This window comes from Martes martes (genome assembly GCF_963455335.1).
Source record: "Martes martes genome assembly, chromosome: 13".
Lineage (NCBI taxonomy): Eukaryota > Metazoa > Chordata > Mammalia > Carnivora > Mustelidae > Martes > Martes martes.
The window spans coordinates 20,751,093-20,776,032 of NC_137901.1; the positions used below are offsets into that span (position 1 = coordinate 20,751,093).

The window sequence follows — 24,940 nt, forward strand, 5'->3', positions numbered from 1 at the left end:
TTTAAAAATCTCCTGGGGCAGGCAGGTTGACATTCCTTTTCTTTTTTCTTTTTCTTTTTTTTTTTTTTTAAGATTTTATTTATTTGAGAGGGAGAGAGCACAGGCAGAGGGAGAAGCAGATTCGTTGCTGAGCAGAGAGCCCGATGCAGAGCTCAATCCCAGGACTCTGGGACCATGACCCAAGTTGAAGTCAGCGGCTTAACCAACTGAGCCACCCAGGCACCTCCAGGTTGACTTTCCTTAAAGCACCAAGCATAAACTATAGCAGTTACAGAGAAGAAAATGGCTTGTACCACTGTTCTGAAGGCAACAGTGTGTATGACAAGTACTTGTAGCTATCCAGTACGGATGCTTCATAGAATTCCATCTTATGACGGGGCACAGTGAATTTAGTATGAATACCAGACTGGTTACCAGTTGATATTCCACCTTTTTTGGGGTATGTTAATGGTTAAAACTTGATTTCCACTTTCTTACTTCATTGCTAATTTAGTTATCAGTGGAGTGTCTTAGACCTTTCAGTTTCCATTTGGTTTTTAAAATTAATAAACATAGGAACAGTTTAAGCCATATTAAATTGCTAATCTAGATCATAAACTAGGCAATCACATTTCATGAGTATGGCTTTTTTTTTTTTTAGATTTATTTATTTGACAGACACAAGTAGGCAGAGAGGCAGGCAGAGAGAAAGGAGGAAGCAGGCTCCCTGCTGAGCAGAGAGCCCGATGAGGGGCTTGATCCCAGGACTCTGGGATCATGACCTGAGCCAAAGGCAGAGGCTTTAACCCACGGAGCCACCCAGGCGCCCCGTGAGTATGGCCGTGAGTATGGCCTTTTAACTGAGTTCTTAAGTATTTAGATTTTCTTAATTTGGGGAGGAGTGTCTAAAACTGATCTCTAATGAGCTTTGTTCTGTGGAAGAATGTTGTAGTGAGGCTCTAGTATGCTTTCAGCTGCAGTAGGTAACTAGCATTTCAACTGTTCATAAGGAATGACTCATTGCAGGGCTCACTGGAGAAATTAGTCAATTGATTTCTTAAAGAATGACTTTCTAGTTGTCTCTTAGCCAGATCCTTAAAAATAATAGTGCTTATCTTTTTGGGAGAAGTTGCTGCCTTAGTATTTTCATCTTCTGGAACACTAGTCTTTCGAAACTAAGTCCACTCTTAAGCTCAGCTTTTATTGCACTAATGAGGTGTCTCATCAGAGTGATATCTAATTGGGAATGTCGGTTGTGACCTCCTTCTGTAGGTTGCATTTTAGAACTTGAATTGTGTTTCAGGAATACTTATATTATGTGATTGTGGGGAAAAAAATGCTGTGATGATCATCTTTTGTCTTGAAGTCATTGGTGGCAGAATACCATAGAGTTTGTGACAAAGTGCAATGTGTTGGTTTGGATTTGACCCAAAGAGAAGTTTTGCTCTTCCAGGGCAGTTTTTTATTGCTTGGTTTCCCAGCCAAAATACTCTGTTGTCTTCCTCTTCAATTATTTTTCATTTATTGTGGTCAGTTCGTACAAGGTTAAGTTCAGAATAGGACATGTTGGCTTTTTGGAGAAATATTTGAGAATTCTTACAGTTTTCTTCTGGTAACATATCTATGCTGACATTAACGTTGATTTTAGCAAATTTGGCTCCGAAAATTTATTAGATGAGATGGGGCATTCTTCCTATTAAAAATTTCTTATAGATGAATGCTATCTAGCAAAAAAAGTTTTAGGAAAGACTAGTTTTCTGTATGATTCTGGCACTTTTATAATTTTTCGGTTTCGACAATATTTCTTACAACAAGTAAGTTATTCCTGATAAGCTTCTCACGTAGGAGTTTGGCTAATAAAACTCATGTCAGCTATGTACAAACACATTTGCAAATGTTTGCCTTAGTTTCCTGCTTTGAGTAGTTACATTAGGGAGCATTTAAATATTGTCAGAATTCAGTATTTTTTCTTTTGTAAATGTGAGTTCAGCTTGGTAGCCCAGAGAATATATGGATTCCAAGTGTTTTTATGTGCGTGTTTTTAATAAGGATTGTTGACTTCAGAAGAATTTTTTCTGAAGTTCTGATCACTGCTAACATTGTGTGTATGTAATACTTACCAAAAAAAAAAAAGCACTTCAGAAGTCAGTTTAGAAATAAGTTTGTAATATTGAAGACATTTGCAGTGTGTGTATTGTGCTGTGCATGCAGTTTGTACTGGGATTCTGTCCGTGGCTGCTGAGTGACTGGTGGGCTAATCTGCAGTAACATCTGTTATGTACTCCGTTGGTCTACCTAGTGGAGTGTAATATTCTGTGATGCATTATGTCTTCTTATAGGGAAGCTATGAAATTCCTTTAAAACTTTGCCATTTTTTTGAGGAACAAAGATGTAAAACATGTAAAATTCTGGTGTGGTAACAATCAGAATAGGAAGAAAGATGTGAAAAAAGGTTTATGTAGAGATCTAGGGGAAACATTGTTATCTTTTGTACAATGAATGTTCTCTTTCTTCTAGTCCGAGTGGTAAGAAGTTCAGAAGCAAACCTCAGTTGGCAAGGTACCTGGGAAATACTGTTGACCTCAGCAGTTTTGACTTCAGAACTGGAAAGATGATGCCTAGTAAATTACAGAAGAACAAACAGAGACTGCGGAATGATCCTCTCAATCAAAATAAGGTTGGTGAATTTACTTAGAGCATATGGTTGCTATTTCAGAAGCTCTCCACAAAGTATCTTACACTGTAATTATGTCACTAGAATTTTGGCTGCCTGAACCTCCCAATCTCTTCTCCCCCACTCCCCCCCACCCAAAGTATTTGGACTTACAGATCTGATTAATTTTCTGGTAGTTGGCAGTACTTTATGTAAGTAAATTGTGCATAGTTGAAAATAGTATTTCAGTATCTGTCTAGGCCAACATAACATTTTTGGCCCACTGGGACTGTTTACAAAAGATTTCTGTGTTGATGTTAATTGTGTCTCTCTTTTTTTTTTTCTTAAAATAGTTCCTATTTCCCAAAAAGAGGCAAAATTTTAATGTGGCAAGTATGCTTACCACATAGTTTATGCTTACCTATCAGTTTTCAGACTTAGGATTTGAAAAAGGGCAATTTTTATTTTGACTTTTGATGATGTTGAGGTTAATTGACTTCTAGCAGTAATATTCACATCCTAATATTGTGATTGGAGATTTTTCCATTAGCTCTTAATTTTATTGAGCTGCTTGGTTGGTGGTTTATTGTATAAGAATTTAAACAGTAGCATTTGGATTATTATGCTAATTTAATTGTATCAGAGCACCCAATATCTTTACCAAGAAAGGCCCTCCCTCCCCCCCAGGGCAACTAATCTTATATAACCATTTTGATTCAGTTTTTCTTCCTCTAAATTTCAGAGATCTGTGTGTATTTCCACCACTGTCATTTCACAGACTATGTGAAAAATAGTGGAGGGAAAAGCAAGGGCTTTTCTTTCCAGGGTGTATATAACCTTAATACAACCTCTCATGCTGCTTGGGAGTACTGTGTTCATTTTAGGAACCGCGAGGCAGTGTGTAGGTGGGATGGGCTTTGGAACCAGGCAGGCGTGGTTTGATGTACTGGCTCTGTCACTTATTAGCTCAGGCAGTCATGGGTAACTCTTTTTAACCTCTGATGGCCTCAGATCTCTCATTTGTAAAACTAAGGTAATGAACTCTTTCCCTTTGCATTATTGCAAGGAGTAAATAGGAATTTATATGAATATATCTAATAAAGTATTTGGCCCATGTGAGTTCCTCTCCTTTCTCCACTGCACCTTCCTAAGCACCGAGCTTCCTCGGTGAACATTGCTTGGTGGCCAGTGTACATGGAAATTTTTTGACCCAAGATTTCTTCCTCTGTATCTTTTTACTCTTCCTGAAGATGATACAGGTCTCTGCTTTATGTCTCTCTTTATTCAGAATTCAGGTTAATAGTTGGCCTAATTTCCAAAAATTGGTATGGGGGACCGAGTACATTGTTTCTTCATCTGTTGCATTGGTTACCATGCATCGATTTACTGTAGGGACATTGTCAGGTACCTTGTTTGTAGGTGGAATGGGAAGGGAAGGCTGAAATTGCTTTCTCTGTTGCTTAACTGTGGGGCTTACTTTGGGTTGATAGCTATGAAGGTGTTAAGGGTAAAAGGTGGTGGTGGTAGAGGAAGCATAAAAGAAAGCGAGAAACTGTAGTGTGTATAGCTCTGTGATTCAGCTTAAGAAAACCCTTATTTTAGGTTGATTTTTCTCCTTAAATATATAGAGCAAAATTAACATTTAGTTTTCTAAAACTGCCTTTAAAAAAAAACTCTAACCACAATGCTGGGTACCTATCAAAAGGGGTCAGATATTTATGAAATGAATGGGATGCTTTCAAGCCACCCTATTGTTTTCAGAATCATAGTTAAACTACACTAAGTATATGAAGATGTGTTCTTGATAGTTATGATTCTCTAAAAACCAGAAACTAATTCGTCTCTTTAGTTTGTGTGCACCTTTATGCTCTAGCTGCACTGGACCGCTCATCGTCCTGCACCATGGCATGTGCTTTCAAGATTCTGCTTGCTCATGTGCTGTTTCCTCTGCTTGGAATGCGCTTCCCCCCTTCCCCTCCATCTGGTGAACTCCTCCTCATCCAAGGCCCAGCTCCATTGTCTCCACCTCTGTGAAGCCTGCCCCTGCATTCTCCAGGCAGAACCAGTCCCTTCTTCCATAATGCCTCCCTGGTGCTTTGCCATTGTATTTGTGATTGTTTGTCTGCTTCGACTAGACTGTGAGCTCCATGAGGGCAAGGACTGTCTTTCTTTTTTTTCTTTTTTTTTTTTTTTTTTTTGCATAGGTAGTCCAAAGCCTAGCACATGGTAGGTACTTAGTAAATGTTTGCTTCACGTTTGTTTGAGTTAATATTCACCTCATTCCAGAAGTTTATAGTGGTCATAAATATTGAATAAATTAATATACCATACATTATTTTGAAAGTGCCTTTCGTTGTCATTGTTTTCTGAAGTTTCTGTCTGAATGGGGGGGCATAGTCTTATTTTTGCACCTGATTTTAATTAAGCAATCACAAAAATGGAGTTTTGAAGTTTTAAAAATAAGCTCTCTTTTGAAGTAATGCCAATATTGACTATCTCCAAAAAAAGCAGAAAATGTCTTTGTGGCTAATTCTGTATTATATCTTTTTAAAAAATAATACAGTATGGAGAACACTGGGAGATATAAATTGGTAAATGGGAGTGTTAGCTAGTTTTGCTATATAGTTGTAAACTTGGCTAAAGTGCATAATTGTGTTGTTTTTGAGGTTTTTAAAAACCCTCGAAAGAGGGATGCTTGGGTGGCTCCATTGGTTAAGCGACTGTCTTCAGCTCAGGTCATGATCCCAGGGTCCTGGGATCGAGTCCCCAGAGGGCTCCCTGCTCAGCGGGAAGCCTGCTTCTCCCTCTGCCTCTTTTTGCCACTGCCCTGCTTGTGCTCTCTCTCTCTCTCTCTGACAAATAAATAAATAAAACTTAAGCAAAAAAACCCTTGAAAGAATTTGAAATGTTATTAAAATAAACTTCGAAGTAGGTTAAATTGTAGTTTATAATGACTGATTATAAACTGAGATCTTAGTATATGTTCCATATCAGAAGTAAGCTTACTGGATACATAATACTTCAGGTATGGTAGAAAAAATATCTTTTGAAGATCTTGCAAAGTGGCAGTTATTTTAGGATGAAAGGGTACAGTGGAATGGGCATTATCTTTTGATTAATATTTACTGTTTTTGCAGTACCTATTCCTTCTTCTCTCAGTTTCAGTCTTAACCTTACTCTGAAAATCTGTTCCATTCTTGATCATATTGTGCCTTACTGATTTGCCACTACCATAGTTATTTCTAGTTGCCACCTCCATCTTTTTGGTGGATAAAGTGTATCTATCAATTAGGTTGCTGGAGCTATTCCATTAGGTTAATGGAAAAAGACTAGACAAAGATTTGGAAGTTCTCAATATGGAGTTTGAAGTGATGAGCAGCTTTCTCCAAAGCTTACTCTGAGGAAGAAATTATAGTTATGTGGTGAGGGAAATGTAGCCACCAGCCATGTGTGGCTGGCTAGTGAGTAGTTGGAATGTGGCTAGTGAGACTGAATAACAAATTTTTAGTTTTGTTTAAGTTTAAATAGCCACATATTTCTGGTGGCTACTGTATTAGACAATATTGAGAGCTATGCCTCTCAGTATGTAAATAAGACAACAAAACCTTTGCTTAGAAAGCTAAATATTTAGGCATTTATCCAGGCTTTGATCTTTTAAAGAGGGATATTTAAGGTTTCAGAGATATGACCCTCAATTTTAAAAAGGAAGCTAATTTCTTTGAAGGGTAAGTTTCCTTAAAAATGTAATTGGAAAGACCGGGATTGGATAAAAAAAAGAATAGAGTGATTCTGGGTGCAAAATATGTTTTGGGAAATCCAGTAGTTTGGTTTTGTTGTTAGCAATTCCTTTTGTTTCAGTGTTTCAGATGTGTAAACATTAAAATGAAATTCTTATTTTTCTAGTTCTTAACAGCACTGAAATGTGTATAAATTAAAGCTACAAAGCTAATACTGTCCAGGTTCCCTAACGTTAATGTGACATATGTATATTTTATAAAATGCTTATAATATGTTTTGGTATGCAACAAGTTATTTTTTTAGATTGGCTTATCAGTGCTACTAATATCTTGGAAAGACTCAGTTCTTTCATCACATTTCTCTATTCACACAGATTTGATACATTGGGAAATAAAGAGCATCATGTTGTCTTGCCATTATTGATTTCTCATGTTATCTGCCATTATTGATTTCTCATAAATTACTTTGGTTTATGGTAGTAGCCTATTGTGATTTTATAAATACAGTCTTGGGTTCTATATGGCTGTGTCCTAGGTATGTAACCAAGTGATGTAGAATGTGCTTATTTGAGTTATTCTCAACAAAATAATAAAAATTCTTGTAGTGAGCTAATATATCTTGGGGGCAGTATCTGCAGTTTGAGAAACTAAGTTACGCATTTTTCTGAGGAGAGAGTCTTATCTTTATCAAATTCTCAAAGGAAAATAGAGCTAAGGAAGTTAATAATGACTGTTTTAGAAGCAGGAGAGGAAGCAAGGTCTTGGCAAAAGATATGAGGGACAAACTCACTTGTATCTCAACTTAGGCCTTTGTCGAACAGGGATTTTTTCAGTTATTCCAGTAGAACCTTAGGGAGCTGACTTATTTGTATCCTTTGGACCCCATGGTCAATTAACTAGTACTGACGAGCTCTGTGGTAGGGTCAGTTCTAATTACCAGCTCCTGATAGAGCACACTGTGTGGTAAGAACTGCCCCTTGGATTCTTCCTAGAATCTTTCCATCCACACTGGAAACAGTGACCTCATTCCTTCTACCAACAGTCCTGACCTTTAGAGAAAGTAATTAAAATCTTTTCCGAAGTTGCTGGTGTCCTCTTGATCAGTGTATTAAGCATTTGTTGAATGGAGTGTCTTCTGGTATCTCTCTAGTGGATAGAGTTGGGGGTGAAAAGAGGGAGTGAGCAGATCACAGGTGATAAATTAGCGTTTGTAGGCCTTGAAGTCCTTACAAGGGATTATTGGCCTCTCCCTTAAGTATGGGCCACTGTTCAGTTTCTGTTAATTTGAAATGTAATAGACAAAGTAGAAGTGAGCAGCAAGTAGCTATTATAGTAGTCTGCTGATAAATGATGATAGCCTGGACATGTGGTGGTGGAAAGAAGCAGTTTCTAGATCTGTTTTGAATATAGAATTTACAGGATTTGCTAATGATTGGGTGGGGAAGAAGACAAAGAAAATACTCAAGTGTGAGACCTTAGTTTTTAGATGAGTGGGAAGATTGGGTTACTATTCACTGAGGTCACCTTAGGAGAATTTATATGGACGGATAAAACACATTTTAAACATGCATAGTTTGAGTTGCTTATTAAACATCCAAATGGAAGTGTCATGTATGCAGGTGGTATGCTGATTGAGAGGTCTCAGTTGGAAGGTCATCAGCACATAGGTAGTATTCTAAGTGATGGGATTTAAGGAGATTTCCCAGACATAAGGATCCCAAACCAACCTCTGAGAAAATCCAATAATTAGAACTTGATTAGAGTAGAAGGAATCAGCAAAGTGGGTTGAGAAAGAATGTCTAGTAAGATAGAGACATGGGAGAGGAGAAAGCTTCAAAAAGAAGAGTGGTCAGTTACATTGATGCCATTGAAGGGTTGAGTGGAGGAAGACTGAGAAAATTCCATTGAATTTGGCAGCATGAAACTAATTAATAACCTTGGTTTTCAGTGGCAACAGAAGCCAGATTTTAGAGGGTTGAAAATGAGTAAGAGAGAAAATTAGCATGGGCAAATCTGTCAGTAAATTTTGTTTGGATAGAGAAGAGATTGACCAGATGGTAGATAAAGAGATGCTCATTTGGTTAAACTCCCAACTTAAAGGACTTTGAAAAGTTTAAGAAGAATGGGGTCTGTAGCACAAGTGGAGAAACTGCAGAGGTCAAGAAAGTTAGGCACATTTGCAGTATGATGATGATGGACCATAGAACCTGTGCTGTGTAGGGTGGAATGTGAAAGTGGTTAAGGCTGAGTGAGAAAATAGGGCAGTCAATGGATAGGAGATATTGCTGGAGTGAAAGAAATGCAGAGGGCGGTTCTGAGAAAGGGAGCTGCAATGATAGGAAGTAGGAATTGGAGAGTTGGATGCTTGATTGAGATACTGGAGATGGTGTAGTTACTAGTATTGACAAGCCTGTGGCTATAATTTTAGTTGAGTGAGGGTGGGCAGAGGAAGAGATCGAAGGACTCAGGATGTTGGGTGAATTATCCACATGGATAATGAGGTCTCCCAGAAGGAGGATAAGACTTGGGATGGAGAGAAAGACTAAAGTGGAAACTAAGTCTAGCGACGTAAGGAGAAAGGGAGGAGAGGAAAATGTAGTACAGCCAGATATGCGTTTCAAAGAACTGGTATTTTTAAAGGATCGAAAATGGAGAAATTATTTGAGAAAAATAGGAGAGAGTTATGATAAAACTTATACCACCTCTTGGCCCTTGGATATGCAGTTGAGAGTGAGAAGGAAAAAGGGAGAAAGGAGTTGGGGGAGGGAGAAAAAGAGAAAAGTTTCATTTGAGAGAACCCAAGGGGCAATAGTATCTTCAAGGGATGGCCAAGTCAGTAAGTGCAGGAGCTGGACAGAATGTTTAGAGAAAATATTGAGGACATAGGAAAGCCTAGTCGGTCATTCAGGAGTGTACAGTGTAAGATTGGGAGTGGGATGGGTCAAAAAAGTTTAAAAGCCACTGAACAATGGGATAGATGAGTGGATGTACAGAATATTTGGGGATGAGTGATGGGTGATAATGTATGATCAGAGGGAATTGACTATTTGGTTACTCCTGAGATAGGAATGTGACGTGCAGTGGTATTAATTTTGATAAATGTTAGAGTATACAGTTGAAATATGGTCCTGACTGTGGGCTGTGTGACTCAGACAAAGACACTGGCCAGATACCTCTAAGTATATGTGTTAAATAGTAATAGATGGAGGAAGTCTTGGAACTGTTTCTCTTGCATTGATAATCTCAAGGCAGATAATACAGATGACTATTCTTTACATAATAAAATTGAGATGGATATTGTAGACTGCATTAAATTATATTTTCCACCTATTTAGCACCCGTAAGTTTAAAGCAGAAAATGAGACTTGAAGAGTAAGATCTGCATAACCAAAGTTTTACGTATAATAGACATTTTATGCAATCATTTATCCCACAGAAAATTTTTTTAGCATATTCTATGCTTAGGCATTATTGCAGACTCTGAAGATAGAGCAAGGGAAGTCCCTGTCATTATAGACTTAGAGGTCAGGAAGAGAATTAAACCCTACAGAAAATAATTTGTGTGACTATTTCCACAGTTCTCCCAAGGATGTGTACTCAGCTAGTGCCAGGCTGGATGTAAAGGAGACAGGTTCACAGAGTAGCTGCCTTAAGTTTGAATAGAGCTGCTCTGTAAGTATTGGGTTGAAACTCATTCCCATCTTTTGCATAAGTCCTTTAATGACCTGCTGTTCGCTAAAGCTGCAAGAAGTTATTTTTCAAGTAGAACTCTTCAAAACTTGTTTTCAGTGATGAATTTCAATCCTCCAGCTTTTCAATTAACTACAAGTCCTTTTTTTTTTTTACTTTTTTTTTTTTACAAGTCCTTTTTAATGAGCTCAGAGTGTAGTCCACCTAATTTTTTTTTTGTGTGTGTGTATGTATATTCCCATTGATCTCCTTAAAAAATCTTGTTCCTCACTTGGGATTTTACACTAAGTGGGTTTTTCAGTACAAAAATCATAGATCCCAGATATTCTTTACTTTTTTGCAAAAGCTTATGGAGTTTCCACAACTTTGTGAATATACTAAAAAAACACTGAGTTGTAAACTTTAAAATGGCGAATTTTATGGTATGTGAATTGTATCTCAATTTTTAAAAAATTTGAAAGATAGTAAAGTGCACTGTTCTTGATTTTGTGAAAAGGCATTAACTATAGGCTACTGTACATATTCTGGAATAAATCTGAAATTATTTTTTGGTGATAATATTGGTTTGGTCTAAAGATACCACTCAGGCTCCCCTCTTGTGAAGCAGGAGACGGCTTTCCTCCCTGGAGAAGCTTAATAGGTTTAAGTTCCTAAATTTCTTTCTTTCTTTTTTTTTTTTTTAAATCAGATAGAGATCGCAAGTAGGCGGAGAGGTAGGCAGAGAGAGAGTGGGGGGAAGCAGGCTCCCTGCTGAGCAGAGAGGCCATTGGTGTGGGGCTCGGTGCTGCGGGGCTGGATCCCAGGACGCTGGTATTTGACAGAGATCACAAATAGGCAGAGAGGCAGGCAAAGAGAGAGAGGGGAAGCAGGCTCCCTGCTGAGCAGAGAGCCTGATGCGGGCTCTATCCCAGGACCCTGGAATCATGACCTGAGCTGAAGGCAGAGGCTTTAACCCACTGAGCCACCCAGGCACCCCAAGTTCCTAAATTTCATTAGCATGGTCAAAAGCATGTTAATGCTGATAATAGAAATAGCAACTATTTTTTTGTTAAAGATTTTATTTATTTGACAGATCACAAGTAGGCCGAGAGGCAGGCAGAGAGAGAGGGGGAAGCAGGCTCACCGCTGAGCAGAGAGCCCCATGCGGGGCTCCATCGCAGGATCATGACCTGAGCTGAAGGCAGAGGCTTAACCCACTGAGCCACCCAGGCGCTCCAGAAATAGCAACTATTTATTCAGAATTTACAAGCCAACATGACTATAAAATACATGCCTATTTTGTTAATTATTGTCTTTCCCTAACCTCCAGAATGTTAGCTCTGAAGCAGGGACTTTTTGTTTTGATGATGATCTTATACCCAGCATGTGGCTGGCACACAGTAGGCAAATTTGTTCAGGATATTTGTTCAGTGACTGAATGAAAGCTGCATTGCAGCAGCATCATACATGCATTACCTTGTTTGATCTTTGTAAGGATCTTATGAGTGGTTATTTACAGATGAGAAAAGTGACCTTAGAAAAAATAGTCGCTTTTCAAATTGGGGTATGACTATCTCTTGGGGGGTATGTACTATATGGGAAGCCATAGAATTAGAATGATACTTGAATGATACTTGGACGTATCAGTTTTACTTGATCATTTTGGGTAGGTAGAACAGCGTTTTTACATTAAAACAAACATGGCTTGGGGCACCTCAGTTGGTTAAGCGTCTGCCTTCAGCTCAGGTCATGATCCTGGATCCTGGTATGGAGCCTTGAGCCCTGCTTCTGGCTCCCTGATGAGTGGGGAGTCTGCTTTCCCCTCTGCCCCTCCCCCTGCTCACGCTTGCTCTCTCTCTCAAGTAAATAAATAAAATCTTTAAAAAAATTTAAGGTGCACCTGGATCGCTCAGTTGTTAAGGGTCTGCCTTCAGCTCAGGTTGTGACCCCAAGGTCCTGGGATGGAGCCCTGCATGAGCCCCACATCGGGGGGGGGGGTCGGGGGGAAGCCTGCTTCTTCCTCTTGCACTCCTCCTGCTCGTGTTCCCTCTCTCACTGTCTCCTTCTCTGTCAAATGAATAAATAAAATCTTTAAAAAAAATACAAAAAACCTTAAACATGGCTAATTTTTAAAATAAAGTACAAAATTTTCAGGATTTAAGATAAAAATGAGCCCTTTTGGCTCTAGTCATAGAATATGTACAGTTCCAAACTGTCATTCAGCTTTAATTCAAAGCCAGGCTGGGAAAAGTGATTATTTAGAATAAAAAATTAAATTCCTGCTGTTCGGACTATGCTGTGTGACGTCTTACGTGGTATACACAACAGGGATGATTTTAAAAGTATTTCTGTATCCTTAACTTCTGTGTGTACTCTTTCCTGTAGTTGATCTAAGCATGCACCTGAGATGGAAGTACAGGCTCTTTTTTCTCCCGTTCGCCTTTCGTGGTCTACCTTCTCTCATTTTATAGGAGGGCACACTTTACTTGTCCGCAGTATTACCATGGTGCAGAATGTGTGATCTCTAGTAAAGGAGTAATTTGAGATACTGGTGTTGATGCCAAGAAAATGAATTACTTGGTAACAGTTAAGTCTTTGTGCCAGTATAATTTTTTTGTCTGAAATTTATAGAGAACTTAATGTAGACGTTAATTATTAAAAATTTTTGATGATTCACAATGCAATATTTTGACATATAACTCAAAAGAAGTTCAGAGATTGACAATAAAACTCATTCTGTTTACTCATTTATGCGAACAAGTTTTCTTGGTGTTCATCTTTAAAAAATGAAAAGTAGGAACAGAATTGGTTCGAAATCTTGGCCCATTCTAGCAGCTAGTAATACTCACCCAAGCCCATGAAGTTAGTTCTAAATTAAAAAAAAAAAACCTCTTCTTTAATACATCTAATTTTTATTTCACTTACTAATGTGTAATTTACTGTTTGGGGCAGTTATATGGTACTGAGGTAGTAAACCAGAAATTTATTAATTTTTTTTTTAAATCACTAAGTACTTTATGATCACAAGAAGTTTAAAAAAATAATCTCATGATGTATGAATGATCAGTGAAAAGTTTTCAAGTTGAAAATAGGAAATAACTTTGGGAATGGAATTACTCAAAGAGAAAAAGGAGTGAAATAAAATGTTTAACCATTGAAGAGTTTGTTCATGTGTAAGTGGTTGGTGGGTATATTTAGATAGTGTTAGATACATCTTAAAGTGATACGTTTATTATCAAAATGTCAACATTTAAAATACTGTAGTACATTCTTTGCAATTACTTACATTAAAGTTTCAAATAGTCTTGATGTCAGCTTTGAAATGTAGGTGAGGTATTTTCAAATATTTTTTAGCCGGTAGGAATGTAGAAATGTTTGAGAAATCACTGGTTGATGATGACACATGCTCTTCATCCACCTCTTTAATTACCCTCTTTTCTAGCCTAAGTCAAGCTAGGTCAACTGAAAGGCTACATGATAATTAGACCACACTGGTATTTAGTCCCTTTAAGAATCACCGTCTCCAACTTTCCTTTAAATTTTATGTTCTTGGTTTTTAAGGGAGGACACTGAAAAAGAAAAAGCATTTGAAATTTGCTTAATAGTTGTTGTGATATTAGTGCCTTTAATTTTTTTCTAGAATTAATACCAGAACAGCTTTGTTTTCCTTATTTGGTATGTTTCCTCCTCTCTGACCTGATATCTATATGATTTAATGTTTCTCTTTTCACCCAGACTTCTAAAAATTTGAGATCCACTTTGGATGCTCAGTGCTAGTATTGATCACTATTAGTCTTTTCAAAAGGAAATTTGTTTTCCCCTGTCACCGATTCTATATTTTTAAAAATTAATTTTTATTGAATATTTGTTCTTTCTGAGTGTACGAAGATCCACCTCAGGTATTTATTGGAAAAAGATAAAGTAAACTTTTGAAAAGAATTCATAGATTTATTTTTGTATTCCTCCCAGCACCTAAGGGGATAGAATAGAGTCTCAAAAATTATTTGAGTAATTTGAGTGCTTCCAGCCTAATACACACATTATTATAAAATACATTAAATTTTGATTTGAGGGCTAGCTTATATACCGAGGTTTAGCAAGGTGGGAAACTTTTCTTTCTAATATTAGAATGTGCGTGTTTGCTAATTTTTTTTAAAAGATTTTATTTATTTGACAGAGAAATCACAACTAGGCAGACAGGCAGAGAGAGAAGGGAAGCGGGCTCCTCAATGAGCAGAGAGCCCAATGCGGGACTCGATCCCAGGACCCTGAGACTGTGACCTGAGTCAAAGGCAGAGATTTAACCCACTGAGGCACCCCGGCGCCCCATGCGTGTTTGGTATTTTAATTTTGTGATATAAGAAACTTATGCTTTACTTTTTCTTATACTGAAAAGAAAGATTACAACTATTAAAAAAGTGTTTGCTTTATAACTCCTAAGTTTATGACGGATTAGTCGCTATTTAGAAGGATTCAGAAGAAGGATTCAGACGGGGGCGCCTAGGTAGCTCAGTGGGTTGGGCCTCTGCCTTCGGCTCAGGTCATGATCTCAGGGTCCTGGGATCGAGTCCCGCATCGGGCTCTCTGCTCAGCGGGGAGCTTGTTTCCCCCTCTCTGCCTGCCTCTACCTACTTGTGATCTCTGTCAAATAAATAAATAAAATCTTTGAAAAAAAAAAAAAAGGATTCAGACATACAACTGGTCATGAACATGACTCTTTGGCATTCCTCAGGTGAGAGTCCTAATAAAATTTAGTGTTTTTGTGACAGTTTGTGGGAAAACCAGTTGGTCCAGTTTTTCAGATCACATGCCACTGTTTTGGAATACAAAATTAATTAGTACAAAAATTCTGTCTTCAGAGCTTTCAAGCCAGTTAAAGGGAGAAAACACAATAAAAATCAAAATAAGATCAAGAGAAAAGTAACACAGTAGCTTCTTGAATAATTTCTTACTCCATCCCACTGAGGAATGCACTCTTTATCAGACAGTGGAGTTGTGTATTTTGAATACTTTTAGCCAGATTTTTCTAATTTTTACTTACTGCATCAAAAACATAAGTTAATGAAAAAAGTAACAATCTTACCATTGTAGCACCAATAATTTTATATGTTTCATGCTTCCTTCCAGTCTTTGTGAATTCAGGATTCATTTAGAATAGACCCTGCTGTCTCTAGTCATTTTTGTAACAATGAGAATCTTAAGAGGCTCCACTGTTTCCTCATACAAAAAGTTGCAATATACTTCTGTGTCTGCTGATGCCGTCTTGTTCTAATACCAGCAGAGTATATTCTTTAATAAAGAGTGGAAACATTAAAAACCAAACAAGATATTATTTAGTGATATATACTAATTTTAACTAGTGACAGGAAAAGTTCTCTATAAGTTTAAGATTGAATATTAACTATTTTAGAGTTTGGGTAGCTTCACCTAGGGCCTCAGAATGCTCTACATGTCATAAGCGAGGGGTATCCAAACCTGTGCATCACAGAATTACCGGGAGAGTTTTCTTTTTTTTTTAATATTCGTTTACTCATTTGAGAGAGAACGAGAGAGTGTGTGGCTGTGTGTGCGTGTGCAGGTGAATGGGGAGGGGGGCCAAGGGAGATAGAAGCAGAGCAGCAGACTCCCTGCTGAGCACAGAGCCCCATGGGAGGCTCAATTCCAGGACCCTGAGATCATGACCTGAGCCAAAATCAAGAGTTGAATGCTTAGCGGACTGAGCCAGGTAGGTGCCCCATCCAGAAGAGCTTTAAAAAATACACATTCCTGGGCTTCACACTTTTAAAGATGGCATTCTAAGTGATTATTTTGCAGCTTGTCAGTCAAATTGGCTTACTTCTAAGTAATTTTTTGAAAATCTATAAAAATAGGAAGCTAAATGCCTAAGAGACATTGTTAGTCTTATTTAAGATGAATATATCTTGGGGCCCCTGGCCAACTCAGTCGGAAGAGCAGGTGATTCTTCATCTTGGGGTTGTGGGTTTGAGCCCCATGTTGGGTGTAGAGATTACTAAAAAAAGTAGTTTAAAAAAAAAAGGGATGAATATGCCTCATAAAGGTAAGCATATTCATTGGAAAAGGACTGAGACAGAGGAAGGACAAGCATGCCCAGTACATACAGAGAAGAGGGGGTGGGGGCAAGGGGGTTGGGGAGAGGATGGTAATGGAGACATATTTAGTAGTGGGTCCAAGTAATACCATAATTGTGCTAATTGTCAGTTTAATATATTCTGATGCTTACCTTTCTAAACATTGGTAACTTTTTTTTTTTTTTTTAGAATATTCTAGATAGGTCTTTGGGTTCTTCAGATTAATTTCCCCAAAATGAGGTTAATCCCAAGCAATATTCTTTTTTTTTTTTTTTTAAGATTTTATTTATTTGAGAGAGAGAGAAAGCATGAGAGGAGAGAGGTCAGCGGGAGAAGCAAACTCCCTGCTGAGCAGGGAGCCCGATGTGGGACTCGATCCCAGGACTCCAGATCATGACCTGAGCCGAAGGAAGTTGCTTAACCAAGTGAGCCATCCAGGCACCCCCAAGACATTGGTAACATTCTTAAAGCAGAGGTCACAAACTCAGCACCTAGGGTTCAGACAGGTAATGCAAACACGAGTTGTTGAGAAATTTTGCTAGAAGAGAACCCTTGACACCTCTTGTGAGCAGCCATTATTAATTAGTTATGGCCTGCTGTGGCCTAATCAAGTCCAGTATTTCTAGATCTTTGAGTTTTTAAGAGAAGCTAGAATCTAGATTTTATGTGAAATCTCCAGATTTGTAGATGTTCGTTCATTTTATTAAACACTAAAAACTGAGCAAAATACATCTATAGGTTAAACTTGGTCTCCTGCCACCAATTTGCAATCTTTGTTTCAGAGTAGCATTTCTCCAAGTGGTCCCTGGATCAGCAGCAGCAGCATCATCTGAGACCTTAATAGAAATGCGAGTTCCCAGGCCCCACCTCCGATCTCTACTGAATCAATCTCTAGTAGGAATGAGGCCCAGGATTCTGTTTTAAGAGACCCTCTGGGTGGTTCTGATGTGTGTTGAAGTTTAAGAACCATTGTGCAGCCTGGAAGTTGATAGCACAATTTTTTTTTTTAATGATTTTGTTTATTTGATACAGAGAGATTACAAGTAGGCAGAGAGGCAGGCAGAGAGAGAGAGAGAGGGAAGCAGGCTCCCTGCTGAGCAGAGAGCCCGATGCGGGACTCGATCCCAGGACCCTGAGATCATGACCTGAGCCGAAGGCAGCGGCTTAACCCACTGAGACACCCAGGTGCCCTGATAGCACAATTTTTATCTGAGGATAGTTGTAAAGACAAAAATTCATTGACTATCCTATAGATTTATCAAGTATATTTCTATGTCAAAAATACCAGAGGTATATTTTTTTCAGATACGGATGACCATATATGTATGTGTGTGTGTATATATAGCCAGAATACACACACGTGTGTGTGTATATATATATATCCAGAATCAGAATATACAATGATTAAATCACATTTTGCTTTTTGTCTCCTTCCTTGCCCCCCTGCCCATCTGTCTACCTCCCGTGGTTGTTAGAGCATTCATTGCAAATGAACTTAATAGCAGCTCTGCCACATTTTGACTTCACTAGAACACATCTTAGATTTTATTTACTAGTTGATTACAATTTGTTAAGTTTGTTGCCAAATTGAGTTCTGTTTGCTAGAATTAGAACTTCCATTTCTAATTATCTTTTTATATGGGAGTGAAATTTAACTTATGTGGTTTTATGTAAGCCTGGCCTGATAGCTGACCAGTTCACATTTCAGTGGCCAAGTATGCCATTATTTTCCTCCATTCTCAAGTGTTGAGATGATTGCTGTACTAATTATTGTTCTGAAAACTCTCCTTTTTGTGTTACCCGTAAATGCATTTGTCCATTAAAAATCCCAGTATCATGCTAATCAAATTAATTATGAATTTCATAATTTTCTTATATTTTAAAGTACACAGAAAGCTTTTAAAGAGAAAACTTCATGTATATCTTGGATAATGAAGTGCTAAAGAAGTGAGCTTGAGTATTTATAATGCTGAGATTGAGAAGTTTGGAATAATCTGATTTAAAGTAATGGATAATGGTATTTGTCTTTCTCTGATTGACTGACTTTGCTTAGCATAATCTCCAGCTCCATCCATATGATTTCACTCGTGTGGAACTTAAGAAACAAAACAGGGGTGCTTGGCTGGCTCAGTCAGAGGAGCATGTGACTCCTGATCTTAGAGTCATGAGTTTGAGCCCCATACTGGGTGTAGAGATTACTTAAGTAAGTAAAAAAAAACTTAAAAAAAAGAAAAAAAAAGAGACAAACCAAGAAACAGACTCTTAATTATAGAAAACTGTTGGTTACTGGAGAGGAAGTCGGTGGGGGGATGAGGGCAATAGGTTATGGGGATCAAGGAGGGCACTTGTGATGAGCACTGGGTGATGTATGGAAGTGTTGAATCATTATTTGTACATCTGAAACCAATATTACACCATATATTAACTAACTGAAATTTAAGTAAAAACTTGAAAGTAATGGATAACAAATTAATTCATCAAATTATATTTATATGTAATATTTACTAATGAAAACATGCTTATATCCACAGGGTAAACCAGACTTGAATACAACATTGCCAATTAGACAAACTGCATCAATTTTCAAACAACCAGTAACCAAAGTCACAAATCATCCTAGTAATAAAGTGAAATCAGACCCACAACGAATGAATGAGCAGCCACGGCAGGTAAGGATCTAATTGACTCTCCAATCTTATTTGTCAGAAAATTCTGGTATTTTTACCAGACATAGTTCAAGTAAACTGGTTAAAATGGAAAATATTTGGAAAGAAAACTGTTTTATGTCCTAGGCTATTGCATGAATGCTGGAGAATAATATTTAGGTAAAATGTTTTAGGAAAAAAGTTAATTAAAAATGAATCTAAATTAATATGGACTACATTTTTATGCTTTTGTGTGGAAATGTACATCAGATTTGCTTCTGCTAATCTTAGTTTTTTCCTAAAGATTATCTTTCCAGGGGATAATATTTCCCGAGGGGATGAACCATGCAGTTTGTGTTGCTTAGCTAAAAATATTTTCTATTTATAGAGACTACTTTTTGTTCTGATTTCTTATTATATAAAAGCTGTCCCTCCCCTTTTGAAAAACAGAATTAAATAAGCTTTGTCAATATGGTATATTGTCCTGTGACTTCCATTTTTGCAGAAATTGAGTTTATATTTCTCTCTCTTTATTGCTTCAAGCTGTATTGCACCAGAATCTGTTCTTAGAAAAAAAGTATTATCTGAGAGGCCTCCCTGCTGCTTAATAATGTCACACAGACAGGGGAGGAAGACTTGACAAAAATACTTAGCTTTCCAAATAACCTTGCTTATTCACTCCCTAATTATGGTCAAAAAGCTTAGGTACTTAGGGAATTTTTAGTAGCAATTGGGGTGAGGGAGTGGAGGGAGAAACACCTGTGCGTATTTTTTCTCTCCTTTCTCTGCCTCCTCCCACTTACAGATTAGAAATGCTGATTTACCTACAACGATTATCTTTTGCTCTCATATTCCCCGTTTAGATGCCTCACTCCACCTTTTCATTTGAATTTTGTTTTTCGCTAGTCCCTCAAGTGTCTCACCTCCAGACTTCATAAAGGATTGGGCCAAAACTTTCAGACAGTTGCTCTAGAAGAAACTACATAAAGAAATTCAGTTCCCACATCCTCTGTAGTGTTTTTTCCTCTTCAGGTGAGCCAGGAAAACAGAAGATATTTGGAGCCACATTGGATCAGCATCTTGCTATAGATGTCTCAAGATTTGAAGTTCTAAACTTGCTTTACTGTTGGTCCCCAAGAGATTCAACAGGGGCCATGTAAGTGTATCACATCCAATATAAAAGATGCGTACCTGCATGTGCCTTTAGGCTCTTGTCACCACTTAGGTTTTCTTTGGGCCATTCGGCATTCTGTACCAGGCTTTTCCCTTCTGTTTTACTATTGCACCCAGTGATAGTCACCAAACCACCGGTAGTTTTAGTATATTCATGACAACAGGGAAGGAATTCTGCCATTCTGAACTTTGCCCACCTTGATAAAGCCATTCCCTGATTGTATTCTTTCTTAGAGACTGTCTAAAGTCTTGAACATCTTGTCCTTTGGCTTTTTGGTGATTTTAAAATCATTTCCTTGTAAAGATTTTTATCAATTGAAATTTTTCAAAGTATGTAATTGGGTAAGACAGTTTGCTTCAAAAAGCCCAAAAGATAAAGACAGTGGAATAACTAGTAATAATAGTTCCATATTGGAAATTTGAGTTGTCTTACTGAGAATAGGTAGTAGATGGATTTTAGTCTCATCTTTTCCTTGTCAAATAATTCTCAGTATAGTCTATAAACCCAAATATTTTACAGACAAATTGAGTAGCAAATTATAGTGACTTAAACAATAATTTAATTGTTCTCTATACCTAAGTTCAGTCACAGATTTGAACAACTGTAGTAATTATATTCACCGGGTGTTTACCTGGCTGTAGAGACACTGGTAATGGAGATTTTTAAAGCTGAAGTAGTCAGATCAGTTGCTCCTTATTCACTGATACAGTGGGTAGTTTTACATTTTCCTTCTTTTATTAAAGTTTATGACATTGTTTTCAAATGAAAAGAATATATCAAAAAAGCTAAATCCCATCCCCCCCATCTTATGTCATTTTAACTCAGATCTTTTGAGGGTTTTATCTTCCTTTTAGCTTGCACAGACAGGAAGTGTTAAAATTATTTAGGAGGTTACTTCTCCAAAAGTTTGAACTGTTTTTCCCTTTATCCTCATGTCACCTGACAGTTTTTGCTGTTTTTGATTATACCAAGACATTAGTTGACTTTCCCCTGTCTTTATCTTCAGCATTAGAGTTGAGGCAATATTTGACTATTGTTGCACTAATAGGATTTCTGAATAAAGGACTGGGCATTGGGCAACTCTAGGAAAATAGCAGAGACAACTTTTATATTAATGTTTTGAAAATCATAATGTCATTCTGACTATTGCAGTATAGATCCTGGTTTTTAAGTAAAGGAAAGATGTTGATTTAAATTATATTTTGACATATATATGTCAGATACATGCTAATCAGCTCTCATTGTTGAGGAGATAGTTGACAAAAAAAATAGGCAAAAATAATTCTTCCAACTGTGCTTTTCCACAGCCTCGCTGAACCAGATTGGCAGTATAAATTGCCAGATAGTCCATTTGGAGAAGTTATTTTGATCATCCAGTAAAAAAAACTAGACAAAGAGGTTTCTATTTTTGAGGTTCCTGTGGATATAAATGTTTTTATTCCTTAACTATGTCACAGTCTTTTAATAAGGTATTCAAGCCATTGGTATTGTAATTCTTTTTAGAGGGTTGAATTTTGAGACCTAGAACTAGGATTAGATTTTTGGATCTTAACTAGGTTCCACTTTGAATAGGTTGAAGTGATTAGATGTGAGGCAATCATATAAATTAATAATTCTGTCTTATATAACATCCTATGCCTGCATCACCATATGACAGTCTGATTTGAATTCAGTAAAATATATGAATTATAAATTTCTAGTGTATTGATTCCTTGAAACTGCCTTAGCTTTAAAATTACAAATTAGGGCATGTGAACAAAAATGCATTAAACAGAATTCAGCAGGGATTTCTGCCTATAATTAAAACTACATGGTAGAGATGGAATCTGTAAAACCTGGTTATGATAGGGTGAATATATTTATATATATACTATCAGCATATTTGATAAGTGCTTGTCCTTTCATTAAATTAAAAAGATATCTGGAGTGGGGTGAAGGGTACTCTACCAACTATAAGACTATTATCACAAACAGTAAGATCACTGAAATGTCCTTTTCTGGTCAAATATGTAAAGCATGTCCAGAAATCTTTTTAACCTAATTGAATTATGATTTTGCTGTTAAGGGTATGTTTCCCAGCTTTCTTCCTTCAATATATGAAGAAATCACATTTCTGTTTCTTATCTCTTTGATGCTGTCATCTTTGACACTTTCTGGTCTCCTGCTTTTTCTTTTATCCTCAACTCAAAGAAACTTCATTGTTGAACCATTTCTGCTTCTTTTTAATTATTATAGGGTGCTCAGAGGCTATGGATGTTTTTGATAGTCTTTGAATATTAATTACATATCTTACAGAATATTCACTTTTTTTAACCAAAATATAAATATTTAAAAATCAGCAAAGAAGTGAATTTAAATATTATATTTGATCCTGGATTTTTTCCTTGACTTTGCTAATTCTTCTCTTAAAAGATAAGAAACTTTACTCTCTTCAAGAAGTCAGACTTTTTTTTTTTAAATGATTTTTTCCCCCCAGCTTTATTGAGATATAACTGACATATAATGTTGTGTAAATTGGAGGTCTACAATGTGATGGTGGTTTGATACACATATACACTGCAAAATGATAACCACAATAAGGTTAGGTAACGCAGCCATCATTTCACACAGTTGCCATTCTTTTGTTGTGGTGGTGGTGGTCTTGGTGAGAATAGCTCAGATCTCTCTTAGCAACTTTCAAGTATACAATACAGTATTGTTATCTATGTTCACCATGCTGTACATGAGGAACCCAGAACTTACTCATCTTATAACTGGAAGTTTATGCCCTTTGACCATTTCCTCTCCATCCACCCCCACCCCTGGCCACCATGAGTCTTCTCTTTGTTTCTATGAGTTCAGCTTTTTTAGATTCCACATGTAAGTAAGATCATATAGTATTTGTCATTCTCTCTCGGACTTATTTCACTTAGCATAATGCCCTCAGGGTTCATCCATGTTGTTATAAATGGCAGGATTTCCTTCCTTTTGATGGGTGATAATATTTCTTTAAGTATTCATCTGTTGATGGACACTTAGGTTGTTTCCATGTCCTGGCTATTGTGAATAATATTACTGTGACATGAGGTTGTAGATACTTCTTAAAGGCAGTGACTTCAATTCCTTTGGATATGTACTCAGAAATGGGATTGCTGGATCAAATGAGAGTTCTATTTTTAATTTCTTGAGGAACCCCCGCATTGTTTTCCATAACAGCTGTACCAATTTACATTCCTACCAACAGTGCACGAGGGTTCCCTTTTCTCCACATCCTTGCTAGCACTGAATAGCCCTTGTTTTTGTGTTTGTTTGTTTGTTTGTTTTTTAAGAATTTTTAATTTATTTATTTGACAGAGAAATCACAAGTAGGCAGAGAGGCAGACAGAGAGAGACGGGGAAGCAGGCTCCCTGCTGAGCAGAGAGCCTGATGCGGGGCTCGATCCCAGGACTCTGGAATCATGAACTGAGCCAAAGGCAGAGGCTTTAAACCACTGAGCCACCCAGGTGCCCTCTTGTCTTTTTGATAGTAACCAAGAGTGAATATTTTAAAATATGTTAGAAGAAACTTTTAAGATGAAATTAAATTTTAAAAATATGTGCACTCTAAAGACATTGTGTATGAAAAGCTTGTAAAATATTTCAGTATTTAGTTATTATAACCCATAAAATTACTCTTCATTCTACTTCTTCCTAACCTCAGAAGGTTACTTCTAGTATAGTCCTATATTAGTGGTTTTATGATTGAGAAATAGACAAGCTAAAGCATGGAGTTCCATAGAGGATATTATATTCCTTTTCTCTAGATAGAAACATTGGCTGCCTGGGCAGAGGAACTAGACGACATGTTGTCTGGTACTACTTAAAAGCATTATTCTGGGTGATGTAGGAAAGATCCCCTGTACAAAGGTTCAAATAAATAGTATAGACACGTGCTATAGGTGTTCCAGAAGGATGATTTTACTGTGGCTAGGAGGGTTGGTGAAGTCTTTGGAAAAGATGCAGGACACATGCTGGTCTTTGCAGACTGAGTGGATTTAGAAAAGCAGATGGGAGGGTGAAGACATTCCAATTAAGGAGAGTAGTGTTAGCAAAGCTCTTAAAATGGGAATGGGCAAGGAATGAGAAGATAAATTGTTTGGGTATCAGAGTTTCCATGGGAAGTAGTGGGAGTTGAGAATGTTGTAATGGGCTTCCTTAAATGTCAGTCTTTACAATTTTAAACATGTTATCATTTGCTATATTTATAAGAGAAAAAATTTGGGATAGACAAAATTTCTCATAATTCTTTTTTTATAATATAATTACAATAGTATTTTAGCATTTTTTATATTCTTTCAATATTTTTTATTTTTTAAATTTTTTTTTAAAAGATTTTATTTATTTAACAGACAGAGAGCACAAGTAGGCAGAGAGTCAGGCAGAGAAAGCGGAGAAACAGGCTCCCTGCTGAGCAGAGAGCCGGATGCGGGGCTCCATCCCAGGACCTTGAGACCATGAACTGAGCCGAAGGCAGAGGCTTAACCCACTGAGTCACCCAGGTGCCCCCGATACTTTTTTAAGAAGATATTATTTATTAGAGAGAAAGAGAGTGAGCACGAGTGAGGAGAAGGAAGGGAAGAAGCAGATTCCCCACTGAGCAGGGAGCCTGATGCGGGGCTCAATCCAATGACCCAAGCTGAAGGCAGACACCCAACTGACTGAGCCACGTAGGTGCCCCTATTCTTTCAATATTTTAATGCATCTTTTGATAGTATCTTTGATCATCTTTTGAGAGTCACAGTATATATACATATATAGACATACTTTAATATGTATACATACATTATACACGTTATCCATGTTTTATATAATTAATGTGCTATGATTTTATGATTAATTTATATTGCTCCAACAACTGTGTATTATGCTAGCATGATTTACTTGACCATTTTGATAGTGTTATTTCCAATTTTTCACTATCATAAGTAGTTCTCCAGGGAGTTTTATATATGTACGTTCCTTCCTATATTTTACAT

At 37.2% G+C, this 24,940-nt stretch overlaps 1 protein-coding gene across 2 annotated transcripts in view; it reads left to right on the forward strand.

Moving 5' to 3' along the window:
- The window catches only part of MBD2 (methyl-CpG binding domain protein 2), a 63,750-nt gene that overhangs the window by 11,144 nt on the left and 27,666 nt on the right, over positions 1-24,940 (forward strand). Inside the window, exons 2-4 of one of the 2 annotated variants that reach the window (XR_013967848.1) lie at positions 2,497-2,656; positions 18,659-18,796; positions 19,805-19,928. Coding sequence is in view for 1 of the 2 variants with exons in the window: in XM_080821445.1 (XP_080677571.1) it covers positions 2,497-2,656; positions 18,659-18,796 (298 nt within the window). In the remaining variant the exon portion in view is untranslated. The remainder of the gene's footprint in view (positions 1-2,496; positions 2,657-18,658; positions 18,797-19,804; positions 19,929-24,940) is intronic. The other variant, XM_080821445.1, reaches the window with a different exon arrangement.